The sequence below is a fragment of the Schistocerca nitens genome, chromosome 6, assembly GCF_023898315.1.
Source record: "Schistocerca nitens isolate TAMUIC-IGC-003100 chromosome 6, iqSchNite1.1, whole genome shotgun sequence".
Classification (NCBI taxonomy): Eukaryota; Metazoa; Arthropoda; class Insecta; order Orthoptera; family Acrididae; genus Schistocerca; species Schistocerca nitens.
Window position 1 is genome coordinate 232492492 of NC_064619.1, and position 27169 is coordinate 232519660.

At 43.6% G+C, this 27169-nt stretch overlaps 1 protein-coding gene across 1 annotated transcript in view; it reads right to left on the minus strand.

The window, feature by feature from the left end:
- Positions 1–27169, minus strand: part of LOC126262986 (opioid-binding protein/cell adhesion molecule homolog) — a 133834-nt gene that overhangs the window by 16168 nt on the left and 90497 nt on the right. The window contains exons 6-8 of the mRNA XM_049959940.1: positions 24575–24709; positions 10584–10794; positions 1788–2135 (exon numbers count right to left, since the gene is read on the minus strand). Coding sequence (XP_049815897.1) covers positions 2020–2135; positions 10584–10794; positions 24575–24709 — 462 coding nt within the window. The 3' untranslated portion in view covers positions 1788–2019. The remainder of the gene's footprint in view (positions 1–1787; positions 2136–10583; positions 10795–24574; positions 24710–27169) is intronic.

The following is a 27169-nucleotide window of genomic DNA, read 5'->3' on the forward strand; positions in this document are numbered from 1 at the left end:
ACTCTGAGGGATCTACGCCAAATAGCCGTTGAGGAGTAGGACAATCTGGCCCAACAGTGCCTTGATTAATTTGTGGATAGTATACCACGACGAATACAGGCATGTATCAATGCAAGAGGACGTGTTACTGGATATTATAGGTACCAGTGTGTACAGTAACCTGCACCACCACCTCTGAACATCTCGCTATATGGTGGTACAACACGCAAAGTAGGGTTTTCATGAGCAATGAAAAGGGCGGAAATTATGTTCATGGTTGCCCCTATTCCTATAATCTGTACAGGTTCCGGAGCAATCGAAACCGAGGTGCTGCAATACTTTTTTTGATGTGTGTATTTTTGGATCATGCAACAGAGTTGGCCTTGAAACAGAACAATTATTATACTTCCATTCACCATTATTCTTGACGCAGATCACGAGAAAGATGTGCAAATTAGTTCTGACACATAATGTTGATATTAAGTCAAGAGGGCTATTTACAAAAACACTGGAATACGTGGGTAGCCATAAAGTTAAGGCACTCCATAAATACACTGGAAATCTGTGTCTATGATTCTCCACTACTACAGCGTAGCAGCTCTCCATGTCTGAAGCATGACTAATTAAGTTCTTCATCAGAGGTGAAACAGACTAATTCAAGGAAAATAACATACGCATGAAGAAAGTATCAACCATGGAGCTCTGTTCCACCCACTGACTCGACGCAACGCTGAAGATACTTGGTGTACATCGTTCTCTTATTACTTTCTACACAGTGTTATGCCTACCGTGTGCGTTAGAAGCTATATAAATGCATTACACTGAACAAACAACGATTCCTAACTTCTTTCACCAAAGTTATTTTAGCTTCGTAACGTTTTACTCCTTCCTTTACGATTCAAGTACATTTTTTCTAAATGATACAATTCCCATCCCTGAAATTGTTTACTTATCAATGATAAACAGCCTGTATCATACAAATGTCACCAGGGAATAGAAATAAACTCTTGTGAGGAATCACTACGTGAGACAGCGTGGAGAACTAATTATGTCATGTCCTACACATATGGTTTGTATATGTTGCCGGGCTAGGTATACCCACCATAAATATTTTTCGCTGCAAAATTATAATATATATGGTTGAACTACAGACAACACGAGCCGTGTACCTCCTTCCTATTGGAATGACTGGAACTGACCGGCTGTCGGACCCCCTCCGTCTAATACGCGCCGCTCATGTATGGTTTTTTACATCTTTGGGTTTAGTGTTATCTTTGAACAGTCAAAGGGATTGTGTCTGTGAAACAATATCCACAGTCGAAGTGTTCTGGGAACTGGTGTGATCCAAAACTTTTTTGATGTGTATATTTCATTTACTCCGGTGGCTTCACGTGGAAAGTTTTGTGTGAGAAACTTTTTCACACTGAAGAGGACCTCTTGGTAATAGTTATTATTGCCTGTCACATTTTTCAAGCAACATCAAGGTCGTTCGAAGTGATAAAAGTCTAGTGTGATAATGTTATATACATATTCAATCAAGAGAGCTACTGTCACCTACTAAACCGATGCTAGCGATTCTCTAGTATACGACATGCACTCATATTGACAGTCATTGCTGGCATAAGTTTGAAATGCAATGTTCTTGCACTGTGACATCACTCAAAAGACGCCGTGTTTCTGTGATAAGGAACATCCTCACTGTTCATTGGCAAAAATTCTTTAATCGTTTCAGGTTTGTGCTTAATTTACAACAGTTGAAAATCTTAAAATTTTCGTGTAACGCTATTTTGAGTGAAGATGAAACTCACCTCTTTGGGTACACGTCGAAGTTCTCCAGCCAGTGGTTTACACGAATATTATCGGCGCTCTGTCCGATGGTAGTTCAAAAATCCACCACACACTTCCAGTGATTTATTTCTGGTGGAATGATAGGTGGAAGAACGCACTCAGAACACGTTCACAGATTTAGTGACAACAGCCCTCCCAAACTGTGGCCAGCACCTCCGATGCTACGAGGGCGTGTACTGTCGTGAATTGGCGTCATCGACTGAGTTCCCTCAAGATGGCAATTATTATACTAGCGGCAAGATGCCTAACCGGCGAAGGATGAAACCCGGCGGATGCTTCTTGCTTCTGGATGGCTGCTGTGTTGTCACCTGCAAAAGAAGTAATAATTAGTGCAACTTATGATGGAACAGTAAGGAAATTGTCATTCATTTCTAATTCAGGAGCAAGTAACTAGCTTCGTGACAGCAAATATTACCGGTTCACCATACAGGAATAACGAGTACACAGGTGTACAGAACTGATTCCCTGTGTTCTGATCTGCACATCTACATCCACATCTACATCTACGTGACGACTCTGCTATTCGCAATAAAGTGCCTGGCAGAGGGTTCAATGGACCACCTTTACGTTCTGTCTCTACCATTCCACTCTCGTACGGCTCGCGAGAAAACGAGCACTTAAATTTTTTTGTGCCAGCTTTGATTACTCTTATTTTATGGTGAAGATCATTTCTCCCTAATAGGTGGGTGCCAATAGAATGTTTCCGCAATCGGAGAAGAAAATTGGTGATTGAAATTTCATGAAAAGATCCCGTCGTAGCGAAAAACGCCTTTGTTTTAATTATTGCCACTCCAATTCACGTATCATGTCTGTGACACTATCTCCCCAGATTCTTGATAATACAAAACAAGTTGCCCTTCTTTGAACTTTTTCGATGGCATCCGTCAGTCCCACCTGATGCGGATGCCACACCACACAGCAATACTCCAGAATAGGGCGGACAAGCGTAGCGTAAGCAGTCACTTTAGTAGACTTGATACAACTTCTAAGTGTTCTGCCAATGAATCGCAATCTTTGATATGCAAAACCCACAACATTATCTATGTGATCATTATTTGTAATTGTAATCCCTAAGTATGCAGTTTAAATTTAAAGCCTTCAGATTTGTGTGACATCGCTTAATCGAAATTTGGCGGATTTCTTTTAGTACTTATGTGAATACTTTCACGCTTTTCTTTATTCAGGGTCAATTACCATTTTTCGGACCATACAGATATCTTACCTAAATCATTTTGAATTCGTTTTGGTCATCCGATGACTTTACAAGACGGTAAATGACAGCATCATCGCAAACAGTCTAAGACGGCTACTCAGATTGTCTCCTACGTCGTTAATATAACGTAGATCAGGAATGATAGGCCTATAACGCTTCCTTGGGGAACGCCGGATATTGCTTCTGTTTTACTCGATGACTTTTCGTCTGTTACTACGAACTATGACCTTTCTGACAGGAAATCACGAATCCAGTCGCACAACTGAGACCATATTCCATAGGCACGCAGTTTGGTTAGAAGACCCTTGAGAGGAACAGTGTCGAAAGCCTTCTGGAAATCTAAAACTGTGGAATCAATTTTATATCCCCTGTCGATAGCACTCATTACTTTATGAGCAGAAAGCTGTATTTCACAAGAACGATATATTCTGAATAGTGCTGTCTGTGTGTCAATAAATCGTTTTCTTCGAGGTAATTCATAATGTTCGAACACAGTATATGTTCCAAAACCATACTGCAAATCAACGTTAGTGAAATGGGGCTATAATTCAGCGGATTACTCCTATTTCACTTTTTGGTTATTGGTGTGACTTGAGCAATTTTCCAGTCTTTATGTACGGATCTTTCTGTGAGCGAGCGGTTGTACATAATTGGTATTTAACGCCTGCAGTTGAACTGCGCGCGTTATTTCTTAGTTTTCCTTTGTCCTGTAAACCACCTCATTTAGCCGTTATGACAGATTCGCAGTATCGTGTGGCAAATACACAATATAGTATGGAGAACGTCTCTGAATTTTTTTAGATTAAAAGTTACAAGGATTGACAGTATAGACTAGGTGACTTCGCAGACTGAACGTCGGATGTTCCATTGATAGTTTTGTTTTTTAATCAACGAAATGACTACCTGCATCGGTATTCGAGGCAGCTAACCCACGCTTGTGCGATGGAAACACGTTATAACCCTTACCGTACAAGAAATTTACGTTCCAATGTTTGGCCAGAAAGGAGAACAGAATGGCAGCATACTGTTCCTGATTACCTGATCTCAGTACCCTGGGTAAAATCTTAAGCTCCCTGTAACTGAGTATGAAGCTGTTGACAGTAATCCGTCCGTCGGTTAGGAACCTTAAGTTCAGATGATTATCATGTTATTCGACAGGAGTAAGCTCTCGTATGTTGGCACTGGATACTCGTTCTCCGTTTTTCCTCACTGTTCACACAAACATGACACCAAATATATACACTGAACAACTACACTTAAAAATGAGTTTACACGATCCATATTTTACGGCAGTGTGTGGCCACAATAGTGTTGTCGTGTGTTGCTGCATGGCCGGGCAATAATACATCTACATCTACATCTACATTTATACTCCGCAAGCCACCCAACGGTGTGTGGCGGAGGGCACTTTAGGTACCACTATCATTACCTCCCTTTCCTGTTCCAGTTGCGTATGGTTCGAGGGAAGAACGACTGCCGGAAAGCCTCCGTGAGCGCTAGAATCTCTCTAATTTTACATTCGTGATCTCCTCGGGAGGTATAAGTAGGGGGAAGCAATATATTCGATACCTCATCCAGAAACGCAACCTCTCGAAACCTGGACAGCAAGCTACACCGCGATGCAGAGCGCCTCCCTTGCAGAGCCTGCCACTTGAGTTTGCTAAACATCTCCGTAACGCTTTCACGGTTACCAAATAACCCTGTGACGAAACGTGCCGCTCTTCTTTGGATCTTCTCTGTCTCCTCTGTCAGCCCGGCCTGGTATGGATCCCACACTGATGAGCAATACTCAACTATAGATCAACCAATGTTTTGTAAGTCACCTACTTTGTTGATGGACTACATTTTCTTGATGGACTACATTTTCTAAGAACTCTCCCAATGAATCTCAACCTGGCACCCGCCTTACCAACAATTAATTTCATACGATTATTCCACTTCAAATCGTTCCGTAGGCATACTCCCAGATATTTTACAGAAGTAACTGCTACCAGTGTTCGTTCCGCTATCATATAATCATACAATAAAGGATCCTTCTTTCTATGTATTCTCAATACATTACATTTGTCTATGTTAAGGGTCAGTTGCCACTCCCTGCACCAAGTGCCTATCCGCTGCAGATCTTCCTGCATTTCGCTGCAATTTTCTAATGCTCCAACTTCTCTATATACTACAGCATCATCCGCGAAAAGCCGCATCGAACTTCCAACACTATCTACTAGGTCATTTATATATATTGTGAATAGCAATGGTCCCATAACACTCCACTGTGGCACGCCAGAGGTTACTTTAACGTCTGTAGACGTCTCTCCATTGAAAACAACATGCTGTGTTCTGTTTGCTAAAAACTCTTCAATCCAGCTACACAGTTGGTCTGATATTCCGTAGGCTCTTACTTTGTTTATCAGGCGACAGTACGGAACTGTATCGAACGCCTTCCGGAAGTGTAGGAAAATGGCATCTACCTGGCAGCCAGTATCTAATATATTCTGGGTCTCATGAACAAATAAAGCGAGTTGGGTCTCACACGATCGCTGTTTCCAGAATCCATGTTGATTCCTACAGAGTAGACTCTCGGTTTCCAGAAATGACATGATATGCGAGCAAAAAAACGTTCTAAAATTCTACAACAGATCGATGTCAGAGTATAAGCCTATAGTTTTGCGCATCTGCTCGACAATCCTTCTTGAAAACTGGAACTACCTGTACCCTTTCCCAATCATTTGGAACCTTTCGTTCCTCTAGAGGCTTGCGGTACACGGCTGTTAGAAGGGTGGCAAGTTCTTTCACGTATTCTGTGTAGAATCGAACTGGTATCCCGTCAGGTCCAGTGGACTTTCCTCTGTTGAGTGATTTCAGTTGCTGATGAGGAGGCTGTTGCAGGTAGCTGCAAGGTACAACCGACGTGCTAGCGATTTTTTGCACCAAGTTTGGAAAAAGAAGAGATGAAGATTACTGTTTAACGTGTCGTTGACAACGAGGTCGCTAGAGACAGAACACAAGCTCGGATTAGGGTAAAATGGAGTAGGAAATGGGCAGTGCCCTTTCACAGTAAATATTCCGTGATTTCCCTGACGCGATTTCAAGAAATCGGTGAATTTGGTGTTTAATAGTCTTGTCCAACTCCTGTATAGCAGAATGAGATTTTCACTCTGCAGCGGAGTGTGCGCTCATATGAAACTTCTTGGTAGATTAAAACAGTTTTAATCTGCCAGGAAGTTTTATGTACAGCAGTTTGTTCGCCTCAACTTCATGATATCACTGTGGTTGTCGTTAACAATTATGGTCTGCACCCTATATCTGTGGTCGCCAAACAGTGGCCCGCGGCCTGCATGTGGCCCGAATCAAGTATTCGTGCGGTCCACGGTTCTCAGCCGTATTTTATGACAGGAATTAAGCAACTAATAGACGACTCCAAAAACGTCAACTAACGTTAAGAGCTTCTTAAAAGTGTAGTTTACTTGCTCAGTAACAACCAAAAATACTAACAGAGACAGTAATATTGTGAGATATTAATAATTTCATTTGGTGTTGGTGAATTCGGTCAGAGTGGTATGTAGCGCGGCCACTGCAGGATGAATAGAAGCTAGAGGGGGAATATTTTGTTGCTTGTCTTCCAATGCTGACTACTCACGAGCATGTGCAACGACCACAGATTAGATGCTATGGTATAAATGCGAAACAAAAGAAACATGGATTTGTGAATGCGCATAATACAGACGTCCCACTTCAAACGTGGTACATGTTTACAGCAAATAATGCGCAATCAAAATAAGGCTGTTGTAGTACAATGCAAGGACCAAAAGAAAAATGTCATTTAAAACATTTTTGATGCTGTTCCGTATAGCAGTTACTCTTATTAATTCACATAAGATACTAATTTCTCGAAGTTAGCAGTTAATAGTAAGATCGGTAGAGTAAGGTGTGGTAAAGTGGCCAGGACGAGAAAAGTGACCAATGCATATTTTTTGCCCTGAACAGCGCTGCTGCCTGCCGGGAAGTGGTCAGATTATTTCTAATATACATCGCCATTGCCGTCAGTCAGACAAAGAAAACTTGTTCCCTTACGTTGTAGTAAAAAAGTTTTTGTTTTCAGACGTCTGCCGTAAGATAATTAATTTATATTATTCTTGGTACATCGCTTGTATGGAAGGTATAACATTTTTACAATATCAGTGTTTAAACAACGTCCTTTGGCTTATAAATGTAGATCCTTCTTATTTACTTAAGTCTGGTAGTTTCTTCTCAGGATGACTAATAACGACATGGCGTCCGACCCAGAAAAGTAGCTACGTTACTTGTTGGGAGAAGTGGCCCAGGTCTTCACCCCGGGATTTGTTAGTTACGTCCGAAAAGCACGCATAATACAACAGATAAATCCACCGCTAAACCCTTTTATATAAAAAGCTATCACTCGCCTTTCTATCCTTCTGTGACAATTTTGAATTAAGCTATATTATTTAAAACCGTCCCTGTTCTGTTATATTTCATCCAGTACAATAAGTGGTTTGTAAAGGGGATGCTGGAGCCACTTGGTATTCTTTCAGATACTAGGGCGTGAAGACTACTAGAAAACATGCCCCGAAACCGGAGAACAAACATGGAATGCTGTTGCCATGGCACTGGCCATAGTACTCGATTAGGTACGGAAAATGGGTCATTAGTAAGACTTCAGAAGAATGCATGTACTTCCGATCTAATGAAGGGTATATTAAAAGGAATCATCCGATTTGGCAGTCCATATTTCTGAAAGTAATAAACATGTACAATGAATTTTGTTTTTTGATGAACGGGAAACTCGAAAAGATTTTTTCCTTATCTTTTGACAGGTGCTCAACATGCCTCCCTTGAGATGCACAGCATATGTCAATGCGGTACTTAAACTGTTCCCACAATGCAGCGAGCATATCTTCAGTTACAGGTTCCACAGCTGCTGTTATGCGATGCCTCAGTTCATTCGTTGTTGTTGCTAACGGAGGAACACAGAGTCCTTTATAAACCTTCACAATAAATAATCACATACACTCAGGTCCGGTGACCTTGGAAGCCAATAACGTAAGGCTGAATCATTTGTTCCATCGCTGCCGATTAATTGTTTATGAATCCTTTGATTTAAAAAGTCCCACACTTCCAGATGCCACTCTGGCGGCGCCCCATGCTGTTGGTAACTGAAGTTGTTCGAATCAAACTGTGGGACGTGAAAGTTCTCAAGCCTGTCGAGATATCTACTTCCTGTAACTGTGTTCTAGGAATTAAAAATTGACTATACACCTTTTTCCATGAAACTGTACAAAAGACATTAAATTTAGGAGAGTCCCTCTCATGTTGAACAACTTCGTGTGGTTGTTGCATAACTCATATTCTCATATTATAACGGTTCACTTTTGCATTTAAATGGAATGCTGCCTCGTCACTAAACAGTAAGCGTGGAACAAACCTGTCATCCGCCATCTTGCCAAGCGAAATTACAGAGCTCCACACGTTGTTGTTTGTCATCGTCACGAAGGGCTTGCAGCAGCTGAATTTTTCATGTGTAAGCGTCGACGCAACAAACGCCAGACGGACGGCGGATGCTTGTCGAGCTGTCAAACTGCACGGCGAACGGATTTCTGTGGACTCTTTGTGAAACTATGAAGGATGCGTTCGACGTATATTTCAGAGGCTCCAAGACTGCCCTGCGATTTGCCTTTACACAAACAACCTGTTTCCCGGAATTGGTCACACCATTCTCTAATGCTCTGTGCTGTAGGGGGATCCACACCATACCTAGTGCGAAAGTCACGTTGAATAATTATTATTGGCACGTACTGCGCAAAACCTAGAACACAAAAGCCTTTCTATTATCCCGACACCATTTTTACTAGAAGTGAAGTGGGCGCACACAACTGCTACCTAGCGGGAACCATGGAAAACTGGAGAGTTTCCTCTTTCCAACAGTAGCTGTTCATGAACATATCTCAAATAACATATTAGTTATGACTTTCTCAAAACGGATGATTCTTTTCGATACACCCTGTATTTTCCTTTTCACTTAAAAAATTTGATGCGTTGCCTTAAAATATGTAGATTCAAAATGTGTAGGCAGTAAGCTTCTACCAGGAACCATGGGCTGGTAAAAGTTGAATTTCTCTTTGAGTCACCATTTTGTCCCCCCCACCCTCCCCACCCCCCACCCCTATTCCTCCTTCTTATGAGGCCAGAGACGTCGCTCTACTGTGTCAATATTGGCTCTTAAGCAATGAAGTTTGACTACCACTGCCCTACATTGTTTGCGACACATCTACATCTACACACGTACTCCACAATCCACCATACGGTTCGTGGCGGAGGGTACCTCGTACCACGACTAGCGTCTTCTCTCCCTGTTCCACTCCCAAACAGAACGAGGGAAAAATGACTGCCTATATGCCTCTGTACGAGCCCTAATGGTTCAAATGGTTCAAATGGCTCTGAGCACTATGGGACTCAACTTCTGAGGTCATTAGTCCCCTAGAACTTAGAACTAGTTAAACCTAACTAACCTAAGGACATCACGCACATCCATGCCCGAGGCAGGATTCGAACCTGCGACCGTAGCGGTCTCGCGGCTCCAGACTGCAGCGCCTAGAACCGCTTGGTACGAGCCCTAATCTCTCTTATCTTATCCTTGTGGTCTTTCCGCGAAATGTAAGTTGACGGCAATAAAATTGTACTGCAGTCAGCCTCAAATGCTGGTTCTCTAAATGTCCTCAGTAGCGATTCACGAAAAGAACGCCTCCTTTCCTCTAGAGACTCCCACCCGAGTTCCTGAAGCATTTCCGTAACACTCGCGTGATTATCAAACGTACCAGTAACGAATCTAGCACCCCTCCTCTGAATTGCTTTTATGTCCTCCCTCAATCCGACCTGATAGGGATCCCAAACGCTCGAGCAATACTCAAGAATACGTCGTATTAGTGTTTTATAAGCGGTCTCCTTTACAGATGAACCACATCTTCCCAAAATTCTACCAATGAACCGAAGACGACTATCCGCCTTCCCCACAACTGCCATTACATGCTCGTCCCACCTCATATCGCTCTGCAATGTTACGCCCAAATATATAATCGACGTGACTGTGTCAAGTGCTACACTACTAATGGAGTATTCAAACATTACAGGATTCCTTTTCCCATTCATCTGGATTAATTTACATTTATGTATATTTAGAGTTAGCTGCCATTCTTTAGACGAATCACAAATCCTGTCCAAATCATCTTGTATCCTCCTACAGTCACTCAACGATGACACCTTCCCGTACACCACAGCATCATCAGCAAACAGCCGCACACTGCTATCCACCCTATCCAAAAGATCATTTATGTAGATACAAATCAACAGCGGACCTACGACACTTCCCTGGGGCACTCCAGATGATACCCTCATCTCACAGCTTTTAACTAGGAGCAGCATCCAGTTGCGAAGCAAGCAAGTGTGGTGAAGGAGCAGCGTCCAGTTACGAAGCAAGCAAGTGTGGTGAAGAGCAGTGTTCGGTACTGGCCGCTTGGGGTGGCCGGGGACTCACCTTGCGAGACGTACACGTTGATGGTGTCGGGCTCGGTGTCGGGCGCGGCGCACGTGTAGTTGCCGGAGTGGGCGCGCGTTGCGTGCGACACGACGAGCCGCGAGTGCGTGCGCGGGCCCGGCTCCGTCATCACCGATACGCCGGCCACGCCGCTCCGGTCGAGCGGCCGCTCGTTGTGCCACCACAGCACCGGCCGCGGCGCCGTCTCGCTCTGCCACAGGACGCGACACGGCGCCCAATTACCGCGCGGCATAGTGAAATAAGTGTACATCTACACGTGTACTCCGCAAGCTACTGTGCAGTGCGTCGACTCGTAACGAGTAAGGAACGGGCGGAAGGGGCGGTGATGTGGTGGTGGGAGGGGGAAGGGAGGAAGTGGGTATTCTTAGTACTAGTGAAACGGTACAGTAGTTTCCGCTCTATAAGCAGCAGGTTTCGCTGCTCGCTCGCACAGGGAAATAGAAACAGAGGCGCCTCTTCCGCCAATTTTACTGCACGACGCGGCCGGCCGCGATTGCAACAGAACCCATGTGGACGGGTGGAAAGAAATGTGTCACGCTTTATAATACGTGAAACTTCCAGGCAGATTAAAACTGTGTGCCGGACGACCCTCGAACTCGGGACCTTTGCCTTTCGCGGGCAAGTGTTCTAACAACTGAGCTACCCAAGCACGACTCACGCCCCGTCCTCACAGCTTTACTTCTGCCAGTATCTCGTCTCCTACCTTCCAAACTTTACAGAAGCTCTCCTGCGAACCCTGCAGAACTAGCACTCTTGAAAAAAAGGATATTGCGGAGACTTGGCTTAGCCACAGCCTGGGGGATGTTTCCAGAATTAGATTTTCACTCTGCAGCGGAGTGTGCGCTGATATGAAACTTCCTGGCACTTTCCCGCGAAAGGCAAAGGTCCCGAGTTCGAGTCTCGGTCCGGCACACAGTTTTAATCTGCCAGGAAGTTTCATATCAGCGCACACTCCGCTGCAGAGTGAAAATCTCATTCTGGATTCATAATATGTGTCGTGTATTATGCATTTCTTGTACGTGAATGTGAATCTGCACATGAACTTTCCTAATCCTCCTCAGACCTTTCCGTAAAGCGTGGCCAAATCTTAGTTGGGAAGTAGTTCTGGGCATGTAATAGACTGCATGAGGGAACTGTACGTACCCAGCATCACGCACACACACTTTAATTGATATTGTCAACCAGGAGATTTGCTGTTTGATGTAATCTTTTATTTACGTCGGGGACTGAAAACCCATGAAATCAATATCGCACGCGAGGTCTTCCTTATTTAGACTGATTACTACTTTAGGCTAACTATCCAGCCATCTCCAGACGTAAAACATTTTTGATTAGTGTTGGTGCCATCACAGCTACACATATAGCTAAAATCTTTTTTTAAATGGTAGCATCCATACGTAACATACTTAAAAACAGCTTTTCACCGTTCGTGCCCAATCTTATTGAACGATGGTCACAAAACAAATGCTTTACCTCTTAACAACTTAGTAACGCTGGTTTTAATTATTTACGGACGTTGACATTTTAAGAAAGATTTAACGATGTGTGAAACCGTAATGACACCAACACTAATGAAGAATGTTTTATAATCTCAAGATGGCTAGATTGTTAGCCGATACTAGTAATCATTCCAAATAAAGAAGATTTCATGTACGATCTTCACTTCTTTGTTTTGCAGTCCCTAGAATAAATAAAATATCACGTACATTATCTACCTGATCAAAAGTATCTGGACACTTCACTGCAAATTAAAGGATCACTGCTGGCCTGTGTGGCCGACCGGTTCTAGGCGCGTCAGTCTGGAAACGCGTGGCTGCTACGGTCGCAGGTTCGAATCCTGTATCGGGCATGGATGTGTGTGATGTCCTTAGGCTAGTTAGGTTTAAGTAGTTCTAAGTTCTAGGGGACTGATGACCTCAGATGTTAAGTCCCATAGTCCTCAGAGCCATTTGAGCCACAGGATCACGTATTGGAAACTCAATAAGTGTCTCCTACTGCTACGCAGATGTTTCAAATCTGGCTCAAAGCTGCCTCCAAACTACTTCTGCAATGGTGCAATAATATGGAGCCCTCGAAGACTCTTCAAACAGCAAGGTGAAGATAACTACGAAAAAAATGCAGGAAGATGGAAGTTCATGTGATGTGTAAGGTGACTTAATGACGTCACACTGACACCTAATTTCGTCACAGTTCTGCACAGCGCCGCCTTGGACATGTAGCACGATGGGAAAGTTGTCACACCCCCTTTGCCCCCGTTTCCTCACTTCTTTTGATGTCTCTGCAGTGTAGGTTGAACCGCGATGCCCAGCATAGTTATCAAGCGGTTTTCTTATGGGTGGTCGAGGAAACATTTCATACACACCGACGCTCAGAAAACGCCTCACGGAGTGGTATCAAGGGCGTCAATGAAACCACCCCTTCCCTTCCGGCACATGACGTTCTTGACAACCTCGGACACTGCCTGGACGTTCAAACAATTCTCTAACGACGTTGTGGGGCTGCATCCCCATTGAACGTGGCCTCAGCCCTTTCGAGTGCCGCGCGACCGCAATTTTTGCTCTTGTGTGCAGGTTGGGACCACTAGAGACCGTTCAAAACCATTAGACGAAATTTGAAAGTGATCCTGAGGAGAAAAAGGTGCTTATGCATTTTCAGCCCTCCTGTTTCGTGCCCTTCTGTGACATGATGATAGAGGTGTGCGTCACTGACACATGCGTGAATTAAAAGGCAACCACCCCCCCCCCCAACCCCCCTCCAATTCGGTAACAACTTTCGTTGCGAATTTCAAAAATATAGCTCTACAGAGACAACCAGACAACCAATGAAGCAGTCCTAGTCACCTGCATGCATCCAGCCCCATTGACAGGGCTGTCTCTTTAAGGGCTCATTTTTAAAATGGTCGGTAAAGGTGGGCTGGTGGCACAGAGGGTGCGTGGGGAAGGGGGGAAGAGCCTTAGGAGGCTCCTTGTCTTTTGCTCACGCACCATTCACGCCAGCTGCCCACCCCCTTCGTGTTCACACAACAGCAGGGCGCGAAACAAGAGAGCTGATAATGCCTAAGCACCCTTTCCTACTTCCGATCTGTTTCAAATATCCCCGAATTGTTTTGTGCGGTCCCTAGTGGATCCACTCTGTATACAAGAACAAAAACTGCGGTAGCGCTGCGCTCCAAAGTAGTGCAGTTGCGTTCAATGGCGGTGCAGCCCAACGGTGTCCTTAGAGCACGGTTAAAACTTCGGGGATATCATCAATATGAAAGGACGTGACGAACGTCGTTTTGTTGCTCATCGCACTACGAACTATGGTTTTCGAGAGCGAAAAGTGTGGTAGTCATGCCCAAAGGAAAGGGGTGGTTTCATTCACGCCAGTTATGCCACGCCGCAAGGTGTTCTCCCGTCGATTTGCAGCGCCCGCGCTATTTGAACGCTGGGCGTCGCGGTTCTGACCCCAACGAAGAGGGGTGAAAAGAAGGGTGAAATGTGGGTAAGATGGGATGTCGTGTCGTTCTCATCGCGTGAAACATCTATGGCGACGCTGGGCAGAACTGTGGTGAAATTTGGTGGCTCAGAGGGTGTTGCCGAATTGGGGAAGGGAGTGTCTTAGAGGAGATCCTTGCCATTTTATTCAAGCACGTATCAATGTTTCAGCCCCCTCTTGCCCTTCACCGTGCTTACTTCACAGAAGGAAGGGAAACAAGAGGGCTGATAATGCTTAAGCACCCTTTGCTGCTTCCGATCACGTTCAAGAGTATCAAATTGGTTTGAACGTTACCTAATGGCTCCAACCTTCGCCCGAGATAAAAAATTGCGGCCCAAAAGTTGTGCAGTGTACTAGGGGATATTAATGTAAGGTGCATCGACCCTTCGTCTTCATGACGGCCTTATCTCTGTTGGGACACTTTGAAAGAGAGGAATGGCAGTCAATTCTTTCTCAAGAGCCGAAACCAGTGATGGGTAGCGACGTTGGACGCTGGGGACTGAAGCAGAGGGAATTCGACATTGTAACTCATCCTAAAAGCGTTATATTGGGTTAAGTCGTGACTTTGGGCTGGCCAGCACATTTACGGAATGTTACTCTCCAAAACCCACTACCTCACAGGTATTGCTTCATCACTCAGTGCATTGTTATACTGATACAATCACCGCCTCCGAATTGTTCCTCTGCTACACGCAGCACAAAATGCTGTAAAATGTACTCATATCCTTCCACAATTAGGGTTTTCTTAACCGCAAAAAGGGGTTCACATTCTAACCACGAAAAACACCTCCATGAGTTTCAAAAACTCCTCCGTACTCCACTATTGGTTCTACTTAAAATGGTAGGTAGCGTTGTTTATGCGTTCCCCTAACCCAAAGCCGCAAAGCTGTAGCGTAATTCATTGCTCAAGATCACTCTTTCCAGTCATTCACTGTCTAATAGCGTGTCTCTCTACACCTGCACAAGCGTCGCTTACCACCGACTACATAAATGTGTGGGTTATGAGGCAGTGCGCGACTACTGTACCTCATTGTTTTTAACTTTATACGCACAGGCAGTGTGCTAGCTATAGGGCTGATAGCACTTTGGAAGTCAGGAGTGGTCCCTTCCGCTGATCTCATACAATTTTTTACAACCAACCTGCACAATGCTTACTGTCTATGGTTGTTCCTTCGCATTTGCACTTCACAGTCACGTCGTCAACTGTCGACTTGAGCGGAATGGTTTGACTGCCCATAATCGCATAATGGATTTATAACCCAGGTGACGTCCTGTGATTAGCCGCTGCCCGACCCATTGACGACGAAGTGATCCTACAAGGGTACCATTTTTACCGACTGAGGCGCAGAACCCTCAAAACGAAAGGCGGACAAGCCTCTTTTTAAAATACGTATGAATATGATGCTGCTTAAAGTTCATTAGTCCTAAAACTGATTGTCAAAGATTCCATTTTTATACTGCAGGCTATTTAGGTTCTACAGAACTACTACTTTACCTGAAGCTAATTACGCAGTTTCAACACGGTATTTTCTGAGTTCTGGTTTACTTGATGCTCAATCTAGGACGATATGTCATTGTCCGCCACTTTATTTTAACAAATCTTACCGAAAGGACGCCTTGTTGATAGCTCATCAAGGCGCCGACAGCTAGCAACTGGATATTTCTCATCCCACGCAGGTTATTATTAAAAAAACCACACAATACTATGATTTACCTTCAAAACGATGAAAAAGAAATTCAGCTGCAATATCTGAAATCAAAATAGCCGTCTGGTCCGTATCTACCTGCAGTTGCCTCTCAGTCACCTTTCGTGTCATTCATTTGTCAACATACACCAGTGTGCTCAATGTTCAGACGTAACATGACGATTTGACGTTTCATACGTGATGAAAGTAACGGATAGTGAGTATTTCGTAACACGTATGTGTCTCTAAACCACTAAATACGAGCGGTATAAAATTTAAACATTGCCTTTACAGTCCTACTCATTACCTTACTCATAATCCCTCATGGCAGCATATCTGACAGCCAGTCTTCAGTCAAGACAGGTCCACTAGATTTATCTAACATGGCTACACGACAACAATACCGCCTTTCTTTCAAAACTCTCACTTGGAGTCCCTGGGCACTAGTGTTCCTCTTTCGTATGGAATACACGCTACTGGCCATTAAAATTGCTACACCAAGAAGAAATACAGATGATAAAGAGGTATTCATTGGACAAATATATTACACTAGAACTGACATGTGATTACATTTTCACGCAATTTGGGTGCATAGATCCTGAGAAATCAGTACCCAGAACAACCACCTCTGGTCGTAATAACGGCCTTGACACGCCTGAGCATTGAGTCAAACAGAGCCTGAAGGCGTGTACAGGTACAGCTGTCCATGCAGCTTCAACACAATGCCACAGTTGCATGAAGAGTAGTGACTGGCGTATTGTGACGAGCCAGTTGCTCGGCCACCATTGACCGGACGTATTCAGTCGGTGAGAGATTTGGAGAATGTGCTGGCCAGGGCAGCAGTCGAACATTTTCTGTATCCAGAAAGGCCCGTACAGAACCTACAACATGCGGTCGTGCATTATTCTGCTGAAATGTAGGGTTCCCCAGGGATGGAATGAGGGTTAGAGTCACGGGTCGTAACACATCTGAAATGTAACGTCTACTTTTCAAAGTGCCGTCAGTGCGAACAAGAGGTGACCGAGACGTGTATCCAATGGCACCCTAAACCATCACGCCGAGTGATACGCCAGTATGGCGATGACGAATACACGCTTCCAATGTGCGTTCACCGCGATGTCGCCAAACACGGATGCGACCATCATGATGCTGTAAACAGAACCTGGGTTCATCCGAAAAAATGACGTTTTGTTATTCATGCACCCAGGTTTGTCGTTGAGTACACCACCGCAGGCGCTCCTGTCTGTGATGCAGCGTCAAGGGTAACAGCAGCCATGGTCTCCGAGCTGATAGTCCATGCTGCTGCAAACGTCGTCGAACTGGTCGTGAAAATGGTTGTTGTCTTGCAAACGTCCCCATCTGTTGACTCATGGATCGAGACGTGGCTGCACGATCCGTTACAGCCATACGGATAAGATGCCTGTCATCTCGACTGATAGTGATACGAGGCCGATGGGATCCAGCACGGCGTTCCGTATTACCCTCCTGAACCAACCGATTCCATATTCTGCTAACAATCATTGGATCTCGACCAACGCGAGAAGCAGTGTCGCGATACGATAAACCGCAATCGCGATAGGCTACAATCTGACCTTTATTAAAGTCGGAAACGTGATGGTACGCATTTTTCCTCCTTAGACGAGGCATCACAACAACATTTCACGAGGCAACGCTGGTCAACTGCTATTTTTGTATGAGAAATCGATTGGAAACTTTCCTCATGTCAGCACGTTGTAGGTGTTGCCACTGGCGCCAACCTTATGTTAATGCTGTGAAAAGCTAATCATTTGCAAATCACAGCATCTTCTTCTTGTCGGTTAAATTTCGCGTCTGTAGAACGTCATCTTCGTGGTGCAGCAATTTTAATGGCCAGTAGTGTATCAATCTGTTACGATCCTAACGCTGCGTCAATGAATTCGTGGCCGTTTACTTTGACGTCTGCCTGATAAGAACTTCAAAGGCTGGAGCAGTACTCTAAAATTAGTCGTATTGACGTCTTGCATACGATTTCCGTCACAGGTGTAATTTCCTAGAACTGTTTCGACAAAAGGGTACCATTCTTCTTCGCTGCTTCCGATTTTGCATCATCGTTGACTTCATACTGTCATTATTAAATACAATGCATGACAAAAATGTGAAGCACCCAATAGTCACGGTCTGATGTCGATGAAATATCACATTCCTAGGCCCTCCCGTCGGGTAGACCGGTCGCCTGGTGCAAGTCTTTTTAGTTGACGCCACTTCGTCGAATTTCGTGTCGATGAGGATGTTGTAATGCTGAAGACAACGCAACACCCAGTCCCAGAGCGGGGAAAATCTCCGACCCAGCTGAGAGTCAAACACAGGCCTCTTGCGTGGCATTCTGAAGCGCTGACCATTTTTTTTATGTGGTCACGTCACATCCTTTGAAGTTCGTTGCTAATCACTCAGCTTTTTAAAATTACAGAGACCAGCCAGCTCTCTGACCGAATACGCTGAGCTACCGTTCCTGCACCACTCAGCTGTCGAGGCGGGCGTCTGATGTCGAAGTAACTTCGTAAATAAGCAGAGTTCCAATTCTCTGTGAAAGGTAGAACGTCCACGAAAGTGCATAAGTATGGTTCGTGTTCAGCGTTGTAAAAGTTATGGTATGGCATGGAAGGAGAGTTAACAACACCACATGTTGAGTCACCATTGAGAATGCCACGGAGATGCCGTATACTCGTGTGAGACAGCGTTGTCAGTACCCGACAGAGTTACGAGAGGGGCCTCTTTGTGGGTCTGCATTTGGCCACCCGGCCGAATCGTGCAATACCAAGATTTATGGGACATTCGGATGTGACAGTGGTCTGATGTTTGACTGTATGGGAACGTGAGGGCATACCGTTTGTCAAGACTTGGTCGACCACATCTGACCATCACAAGGTAGGATCGCCGTGATATACACCAAGCACATCGTAATCCCTGTAAAAATCTGTGTCATCCCACACCAACAGCTGGAGAGTACCAGCACCCACACTAGGAATGTATCGCCCCATGTTTAGGCTGCCGTTGACACCACAACACAAACGGCTGCTTTTGGAATGGTGCCATTACTGGGAAGCTTGGGCGGCTTATGATTGGCATCGTACTGTGTTCAGTGGCGAATGGCTGTTCTGCGCTGCTCTAGATGACCATAATCGCCGAGTATGGCGGTGATAGGTGAGAGGTGCTATAGTTACCATGTTGTGGAGAGATACAGCGGTGTTACTCCCTGCGTCATGGTGAAGGGAACCATCGGACATGACTTCAGGTTGCAGCTCGTTGTTGTTACGGAATTCTAGTAGCACAACGGTACGTCCTCATGTGTTTACTGTCTTGTGACAGCAGCACCGAGGCAGGTTTCAAAAGGACAGTGCTTGTCCTGGCACTTGTCTCTATGAACTGCGTCGTGTTGATGTACTTCAGTGGTCAGCGAGATGTGCAAGTCTGTCGCTGATAGAACATGTGGGAACAGTTCTCATTTCAACTGCATCACAGTTACAGTAACCAGGATATCAAGGGCCAGTTACAGTAGTTGTGGGCTAACTAGATTCAGGAGAGATACAACGGCCTTGTAGCACCCTTCCCAACTACATCATGCATATATCTCGTCCAGAAGGGGTGCAACGTCAAATTAAGAAGTGGTTTCATATTGCCAAGTTCGTTGTAAATTTGACATGATTTTCTCATTTACACAGTCTATTTATAGATGAGCTTTTGTGTAAGTACGAACGAGAAAAAATGGCTGAATAGGTGACCGGATGAACGGTAAACAGCACTGGTAAATGGTGAACAGCATATTCAAGGTCGTTGCCCTCATGTGATGTCACTACAGTTCAACGTCATTGATGGCAAAATAATAAAAATGTCCTCACTGGGTCATGAAGCCAGGACCTCTAGATCCAAATCCTGGCCAAACAATAAATGGCAAACTATAGACAGTACCTGTTATCCATTACCCACTACTTATTTACTGTGCCCCATTTACCGTTATTCATTTACTATTACTCATTAACCATTATCGGTTTAACATTTTACATTTACTCATTATTTGGTACGCATTACTGGTTACCCGTTATCTGTTATACGTTTAGCTGTTACCTATATACCCATTACTCATTAAGTAATTGTCCAACGACCTTTTGCAATTACCTGTTACGTTTTACCTATTTTCCATTTACTGTTGACTGTCTACTCTCCACATATTCGTTCGCTCACCCGTTCTCCCATTTACCCACTTACCCGTTTGTGCCTGCAGAGTGTTGTACAAAGATATGGAAAACCATGTCATTTTTCGTGTTGCTGACGTGTTTTTGCAGGTGTTTTTTTCACGGGAAGAGCACTGAGACACTTGCCAAACGTAGTATTGCAGTTCACATGTGTCGAGGGGTTGTTCTGCCTTACATCAAGCATGGTTCACTAAGTACAGTATAAAAATTTACGAGTGCTGTCATCTTTTGGTGATGTCTAAAAAGCAGGAGCATAAAGCAATATTTTAATTTATTTCTCATATTGAAGGTTTCCAGAATATTAGCTAAAGTAAACTACTTACTTTTAATTCACTAATTGTATTGCCTAAGTGAACATTCGTTTTTAACTTTGTATAGAGAGTATGTTTTACGTTCACTGTGATGACAAATGGAAATCATCACTGAACATACATGTTCTCAAGCATTAATTTGTTTCGCCGTCAGCCACGCATGATGGATATGCTCTACACATGAAATTGAGCTTCAGCAAGAGAAATCAATGTGAATTCTTAAAATCCAATACAACTGACTCTGGTCTGCTGTTCTCAAGACGTATCTGAAACAAAATCGTGCTATCAGGACTCAATGACTTGATGCGTGTGTTCTGTGCTGAAATCTAGTTTAAAATTTGTCATCATCAATTGCAGACAAAGTGGTTTGAAATTTTTTTAAGTTTTGTGTTGTTAAATCTGTGTTTCTACAGCTCCTTTCTTCGCATCTGAGTTTGATGTGGGTATCCTTTTTTTTTTTTTTTTACATAGCGCTAATTCAGATCAAGAAAATTCTGAAAATACTGTAGTAAAACTGCATACTTTCCGACATAACAGAAAAATAACTACTTTTGAATATGGCAGGTTTCAAAGAATAATATGCTGCGCTGTGACTGCCCCGAAAAATATTTTTTGCCAGTGCCATCTCCTTTTTGTTTTTAATTTAGTAGCATCCACCATCTTTAATTATTAAATCTGCCACCTTTAATTTTTTAAGTCTTTCCATCTTTAGTTTTTAAGCCCCCACCATCATTAATTTTTTAAATTTATCCCACTACCTTTGATTTTTTAAATATCCCACCATCTGCTATCTTCGAGTTTTGAATTTCCTGACAACAACATCTTGATGACATGGTTCAAAAATGGTTCAAATGGCTCTGAGCACTATGCTACTTAACTTCTGAGGTCATCAGTCGCCTAGAACTTAGAACTACTTAAACCTAACTAACCTAAGGACATCACAAACATCCATGCCCGAGGAAGGATTCGAACCTGCGACCATAGCGGTCGCTCGGTTCCACATTGTAGCGCCTAGAACCGCACGGCCACTCCGGCCGGCCTTGATGACATGAATGTGTTCTGTGTCATTGATGGTGTCAGACGGAGTGTCTTTCCTGTCTGGCGCTAGAAGCATGGAAAGTGGCCCAGAATACCCGTAGGTTTCCTACTCACACCCTCTTAACCCATGAAGTTTCAGTTCGTTTCCTCTTTACCTTCTGGGTGCTTCACTTTTTTTGTCAAGTAATCTATTTAAACGGCGTCACTGCTACTGGTCTTGTATTGGAGATTACTCTGTTGTTTTCCTTTCTCATGAGATTTATTTTGTACTTATCTAAATTTATCTACATAAGCCCAAGAGCAAATTTTGTGTAAGAGTTTCGACATTTCCAGATGATTGTCCAGGGAATATCCTTTCTCGTAGTCCATAGTAGCGCCAGTGAGATATGTCATAGTTTAAAGGTTCCTCCCTAGATTTCTTGGCTAGCGCAAGGGCTATGTGGATCGTAACAGATACGTGTAACTGTTGAATATTTTCTTGTTTATGTACAGTAAGATATTTCTTTATCTGGTGTCTACAAATGATGTTTTCTTTCCTGTGTTGCATGATCGACGTTGGTAGGAATCGACGTAAGAATATCCGATTGACTTCGCCATTTAGTTGATGGCCACAGGGAAGACTCTCGATTGAGACAGTTTCTGAAAAAATTAAGATGTTGTATAATTTCGAATTGAGTAGTCAGTAAGTGATGCTGTTAGTCAAGATGGTTGCGATATAATGTCATGTATGCCACGTGGTTCATGTTGTATGAAGAGAAAGAAATAAAATTAAAAAAATGTGTATAAAGTTTCTATGAAGAGTTTCGACTTGATTTTACAGGAAAAGTGTTAGTTGTCGTCTGAAACATTTGCATTTATTAATAGGTAACAAGGTTTCTCTCAACTGTGAAGAATTTATGGAAAAGTGAAGTCAATTCGTTCGCCATACAGTTGACAACGAGAAGTATCTTCGATAATCGTCACAGTTCATTTACAGTGAAACGAACTCTTATTACTGCAGTTGTGAAAGTATATTGCACCAGAATATCTATTTGTTGGCATTTTAATTTGGAAGTGATACCGTAAGCGGTATTGGAAGAGGTTATTGGTGTGTGATAATTTTGAAATTTTCTGTAAACATGAGTAACTTAAGATCCAGTGATAACGTAACCCGCCGGTTCAGCTAGGAAGAGAATCTTTGGCGAAAGGAGCTTACGAAGATGTTTGTGAAAATGGGATATTAAATAACTAAAATGGACTTCGACAACATGTACAGCGAGTGAAAAGTAAAGAGGAGAGACCAGTGTAAACTGATGTGACAAAATGACTAAAGATAGGTCTAGTAATGTAGTCTTATTGATGTCGCTATTGGCGTTGATAACTCGTTGCCAAAGATAAATATCGGTTTAGAGGTAGCCATAGCAACGGGAGGTACACAGGTGAAAATTCGACGTAGTGGCTCAAATTAACATACTAACGTACTAATCTGGAACATTTATCCCTCTATCTGCTGAGACACAAATTGCAAAAACACCGACTCTGTATAATTTAGGAAAAATGAACAGCTACCTTGTGTGGGGGTGTTCTGCTAGCGAAGGAGTACTGCAATACGTCGCTACTAGACTTATAGAGCACGTACCACTACAGAAGAGGTCGTATCACTGCGTAGTGGGGCTGACGCTATTTAATAAATCGTTTATGTACATTGACAACAAAATGTAACATTCTAAACTGAAATTAGATGCTGATGGCTGTAATTGTTTATTTTAATGAATACATTTCACATTACAACAACGAACACGAGCTCACAGCAACATCTAAATCTACAATCGCCAGTCTCGATACACAGTTCCTGCAATGGGCCAGTTGCAGTGCCCGTCGTTGAGATGTGGAGGTGCACTGCTTTAGCGTGACAGGGTGGCATAGCCGATTTCCCACTCAGGTCCGATCAGTTATGTGAGGGAGACAGGAACCGGCGGAAGGCGAGCGTGACCGCGGCAAGACACGAATTGCAGTAAAAGTCTGGAGCTGACACAGGTGTGCTCCCTCTTCTCCGGTTACTCGTTCTTTTGTTTCCACCCCATGTTTGTAGGGCTTTGTCATGGTTCACGTGGGTGATCAAATGATCTTCGAGTAGCCGCCTTTATTTTTCACGATGACTATCGCCTATTGAATTATATAAGCATTTATACACAACATAATGTTGTCTTCATCATCATTCCTATTAGAATCCAATGTTTTCCACTTGATGAATTCTTAAGATTTACTGAGTTTAGTGTCAAGAATAAAAATTCGTGGAGAGATGTAAATAACGGAAAAATCAGAGACAATGATAAAACCTTAGCTGTAAGGACGCTACGAAATACCGTAGTGACGTAACATACGCGACAGTAAATCACCCACTGACGATAAGCTAACCCTCTGCAAGGAAGACACAACAGATCCAAGAATTTTGAGAACATTAGGTGACTAATTCAGCAACTGTTGTCATAGAATACCTGTTCAAATGGTTCAAATGGCTCTGAGCACTATGGGACTTAACATCTATGGTCATCAGTTCCCTAGAACTGAGAACTACTTAAACCTAACTAACCTAAGGACATCACACAATACCCAGTCATCACGAGGCAGAGAAAATCCCTGACCCCGCCGGGAATCGAACCCGGGAACCCGGGCGTGGGAAGCGAGAACGTAGAATGCCTGTTCTCAAGGCGAAAGTACAAAGCAGTTCGGTAATTAAAGTGCATAAGGACCTACTACGATGACAAGTTTAAAATTTCGTACAGTTGTTCACACAAAACTCTTTTCGTCTCATGGATATTCACAGAACTGAATGATCAGAAAAACTAATTTATGTAAAACTGTTAAAATATGGTAGCAATACACTGTCGACTGTAACAGCGACCAACACAATCAGAAAAAATTATTTGTTATAGTCCCAATTTTTATTTTGCCTAGTGGCTACAGGTTATGGTGCCAAGCACCATCACCAGGCCACTCCTCAGCTCTCTTCCCAAGCAGGTGTATCATACACTCCCACTCCTATTTGGAAAGGGAACACTACGATCGCGCGTCAGGGGATAGCCTTACGATGGTACTTGGTACCAAACTAGCAGTCGGTACGCAAAATAAAATTTGCGACAGTAGGCTACAGCAAATAATTTTAGCTGTTAACATGTTTAATTAATTTCTTTAACAAAAAAGAATTTTGAACTATAAAAGTCAACCAAAAGAAGACTGCGTCAACGTACATTTTCGATTATGCAGACGAGAGAGATGGTGCTGCCCTCCCCGATGTGGTACTCCCCGTTGCCCAGGATGAACGCTGTCGGCACCGTTACGTGCAGGTTGAAGTAGTGCGACATCAGGCCGTTGTCCGTCGCCACCTGCAAAACAAACAAATCAAAACTGCGTCTCCAAAGCTAAAATAAAATATATTTGCCTCTACAGGCTAAAAATAATCCTGTTTCTCAACTAAGGCTCACTGTAATTAGTTACAATTTTAAACTGATTATCAGATTCCGTTTCCGTGTAATCGCCACCATATGTACGCACAAAATATCAGTGACCATAACTTCTACCCCGTCTATAATGAGTCCCATAGCTTAGTTCAAATAGCTCTAAGCACTTTTGGACTTTACATCTGAGGCCATCAGTCCCCTGGAGCTTAGAACCACTTAAACCTAACTAACGTAAGGACATCACACACATCCATGCCCGAGGCAGGATTCGAACCTGCGACCGTAGCAGCAGCGAGGTTCCGGAGTGAAGCGCATAGAGCCGCTCGGCCACAGCGGCCGGCTCCATAGCTTAATGTGTCTGTTTCTCCACGCCGGTCGGGGTGACCGAGCGGTTCTAGGCGCTACAGTCTGGAACCGCGCGATCGCTATGGTCGCAAGTTCGAATCCTGCCTCGGGCATGGATGTGTTTGATATCCTTAGGTTAGTTAGGTTTAAGTAGTTCTAAGTTCTAGGGGGCTGAAGACCCTCAAAAGTTAAGTTCCATAGTGCTCAGAGCCATTTGAACAATCTTTTGTTTCTCTACACCTGTACACTTTCTCTGTACCGTCAGGTTTTCACACAAACATCCACATCCTCGCATGCATCGGCTACAGCGTGATGACGACATGACCCATCCAAAACTGATCTGTCTATTTTCTAGAAGTACAAAATACCAACCAATCTGATGTGTGAACATATCCCCGCATCATTTTCAACACTCATAATGCCTTACGCCAGCCCATTCTCGCCTATACACATGAGTGTGGCCTACATGTCCGTTCTTCCCAAAATTTTAATGTTTCTTCCAAATATTTAAATGGAAAACTGTCTGACGTAAAGGTTTACCCTCCCAAACAGTGACTAGTTATCAGCTCACTACATTTATTCTTATCGCATGAACGGTGTATTAGAAACCAATATTACACATTTCCTTATACACTGAAGCACTAAAGGCATGCGTATTCAAATACAGAGATACGTAACCAGGCAGAACACGTCGCTGCCGTCGGCAACGCCTACCGGGTGATCAAAAAGTCAGTATAAATTTGAAAACTGAATGAATCACGGAATAAAGAAGATAGAGAGGTACAAATTGATACACATGCTTGGAATGACATGGGGTTTTATTAGAACCGAAAAATACAAAAGTTCATAAAATGTCCGACAGATGGCGCTTCATCTGATCAGAATAGCAATAATTAGCATAACAAAGTAAGACAAAGCAAAGATGATGTTCTTTACAGGAAATGCTCAATACGTCCACCATCATTCCTCAACAATAGCTGTAGTCGAGGAACAATGTTGTGAACAGCACTGTAAAGCATGTCCGGAGTTATGGTGAGGCATTGGCGTCAGATGTTGTCCTTCAGCATCCGTAGAGATGTCGGCCGATCCCGATACACTTGCGACTTCAGGTAACCCCAAAGCCAATAATCGCACGGACTGACGTATGGGGACCTGGGAGGCCAAGCATGACGAAAGTGGCGGCTAAGCACACGATCGTCACCAAACGACGCGCGCAAGAGATCTTTCACGCGTCTAGCAATATGGGGTGGAGCGCCATCCTGCATAAACATCGTACGTTCCAGTAGGTGTTTATCAGCCAGGCTGGAGTGATGCGATTCTGTAACATATCGGCGTAATTCTCACCCGTCACAGTAGCAGTTACAAAACCAAAATCACGCATTTCCTAGAAGAAAAAAGGCCCGATAACGGTAGATGTGGTAAATCCCACCAATACCGTGACTTTCTCGTCGTGCAATGGAGTTTCCACGACAGTTCTAGGATTTTCGGTAGCCCAAATTCTGCAGTTGTGGGCGTTGACAGACCCTCGGAGCGTGAAATGAGCTTCGTCGGTCCACAACACGTTACTCATCCAATCTTCATCTTCCGCCATCTTTTGAAACGCCCACACCGCAAATGCCCTCCGCTTCACTAAATCGTCAGTTAACAGTTCATTATGCCGATACACGATTGTCATGCGCAGTCACTGACGTTTTGCTGTCCACCGCCATCCGCCATGTGTTGGACATTTTGTGAACTTTGGTGAACTTTGTTTTTTTTTTTTTTTTTTTTTTTTTTTTGGTTCTCATTGGTTGTCATTCCAAGCATGTGTGTCAATTTTTACCTCTCTGTCTACATTATTCCGTGGTTTAGTAAGTTTTCAAATTTGTACTGACTTTTTGATCACCCGGTATTTAAGACAACAAGTGCCTGGTGCAGTTGATAGATCGGTTACTGCTGCTACAATGGCAGGTTATTCAGATTTAAGTGAGTTTGAACGTGGTATTTATAGCCGGCTTACGAGCGATAGAATACAGCATCTCCGAGGTAGCGATGAAGTGT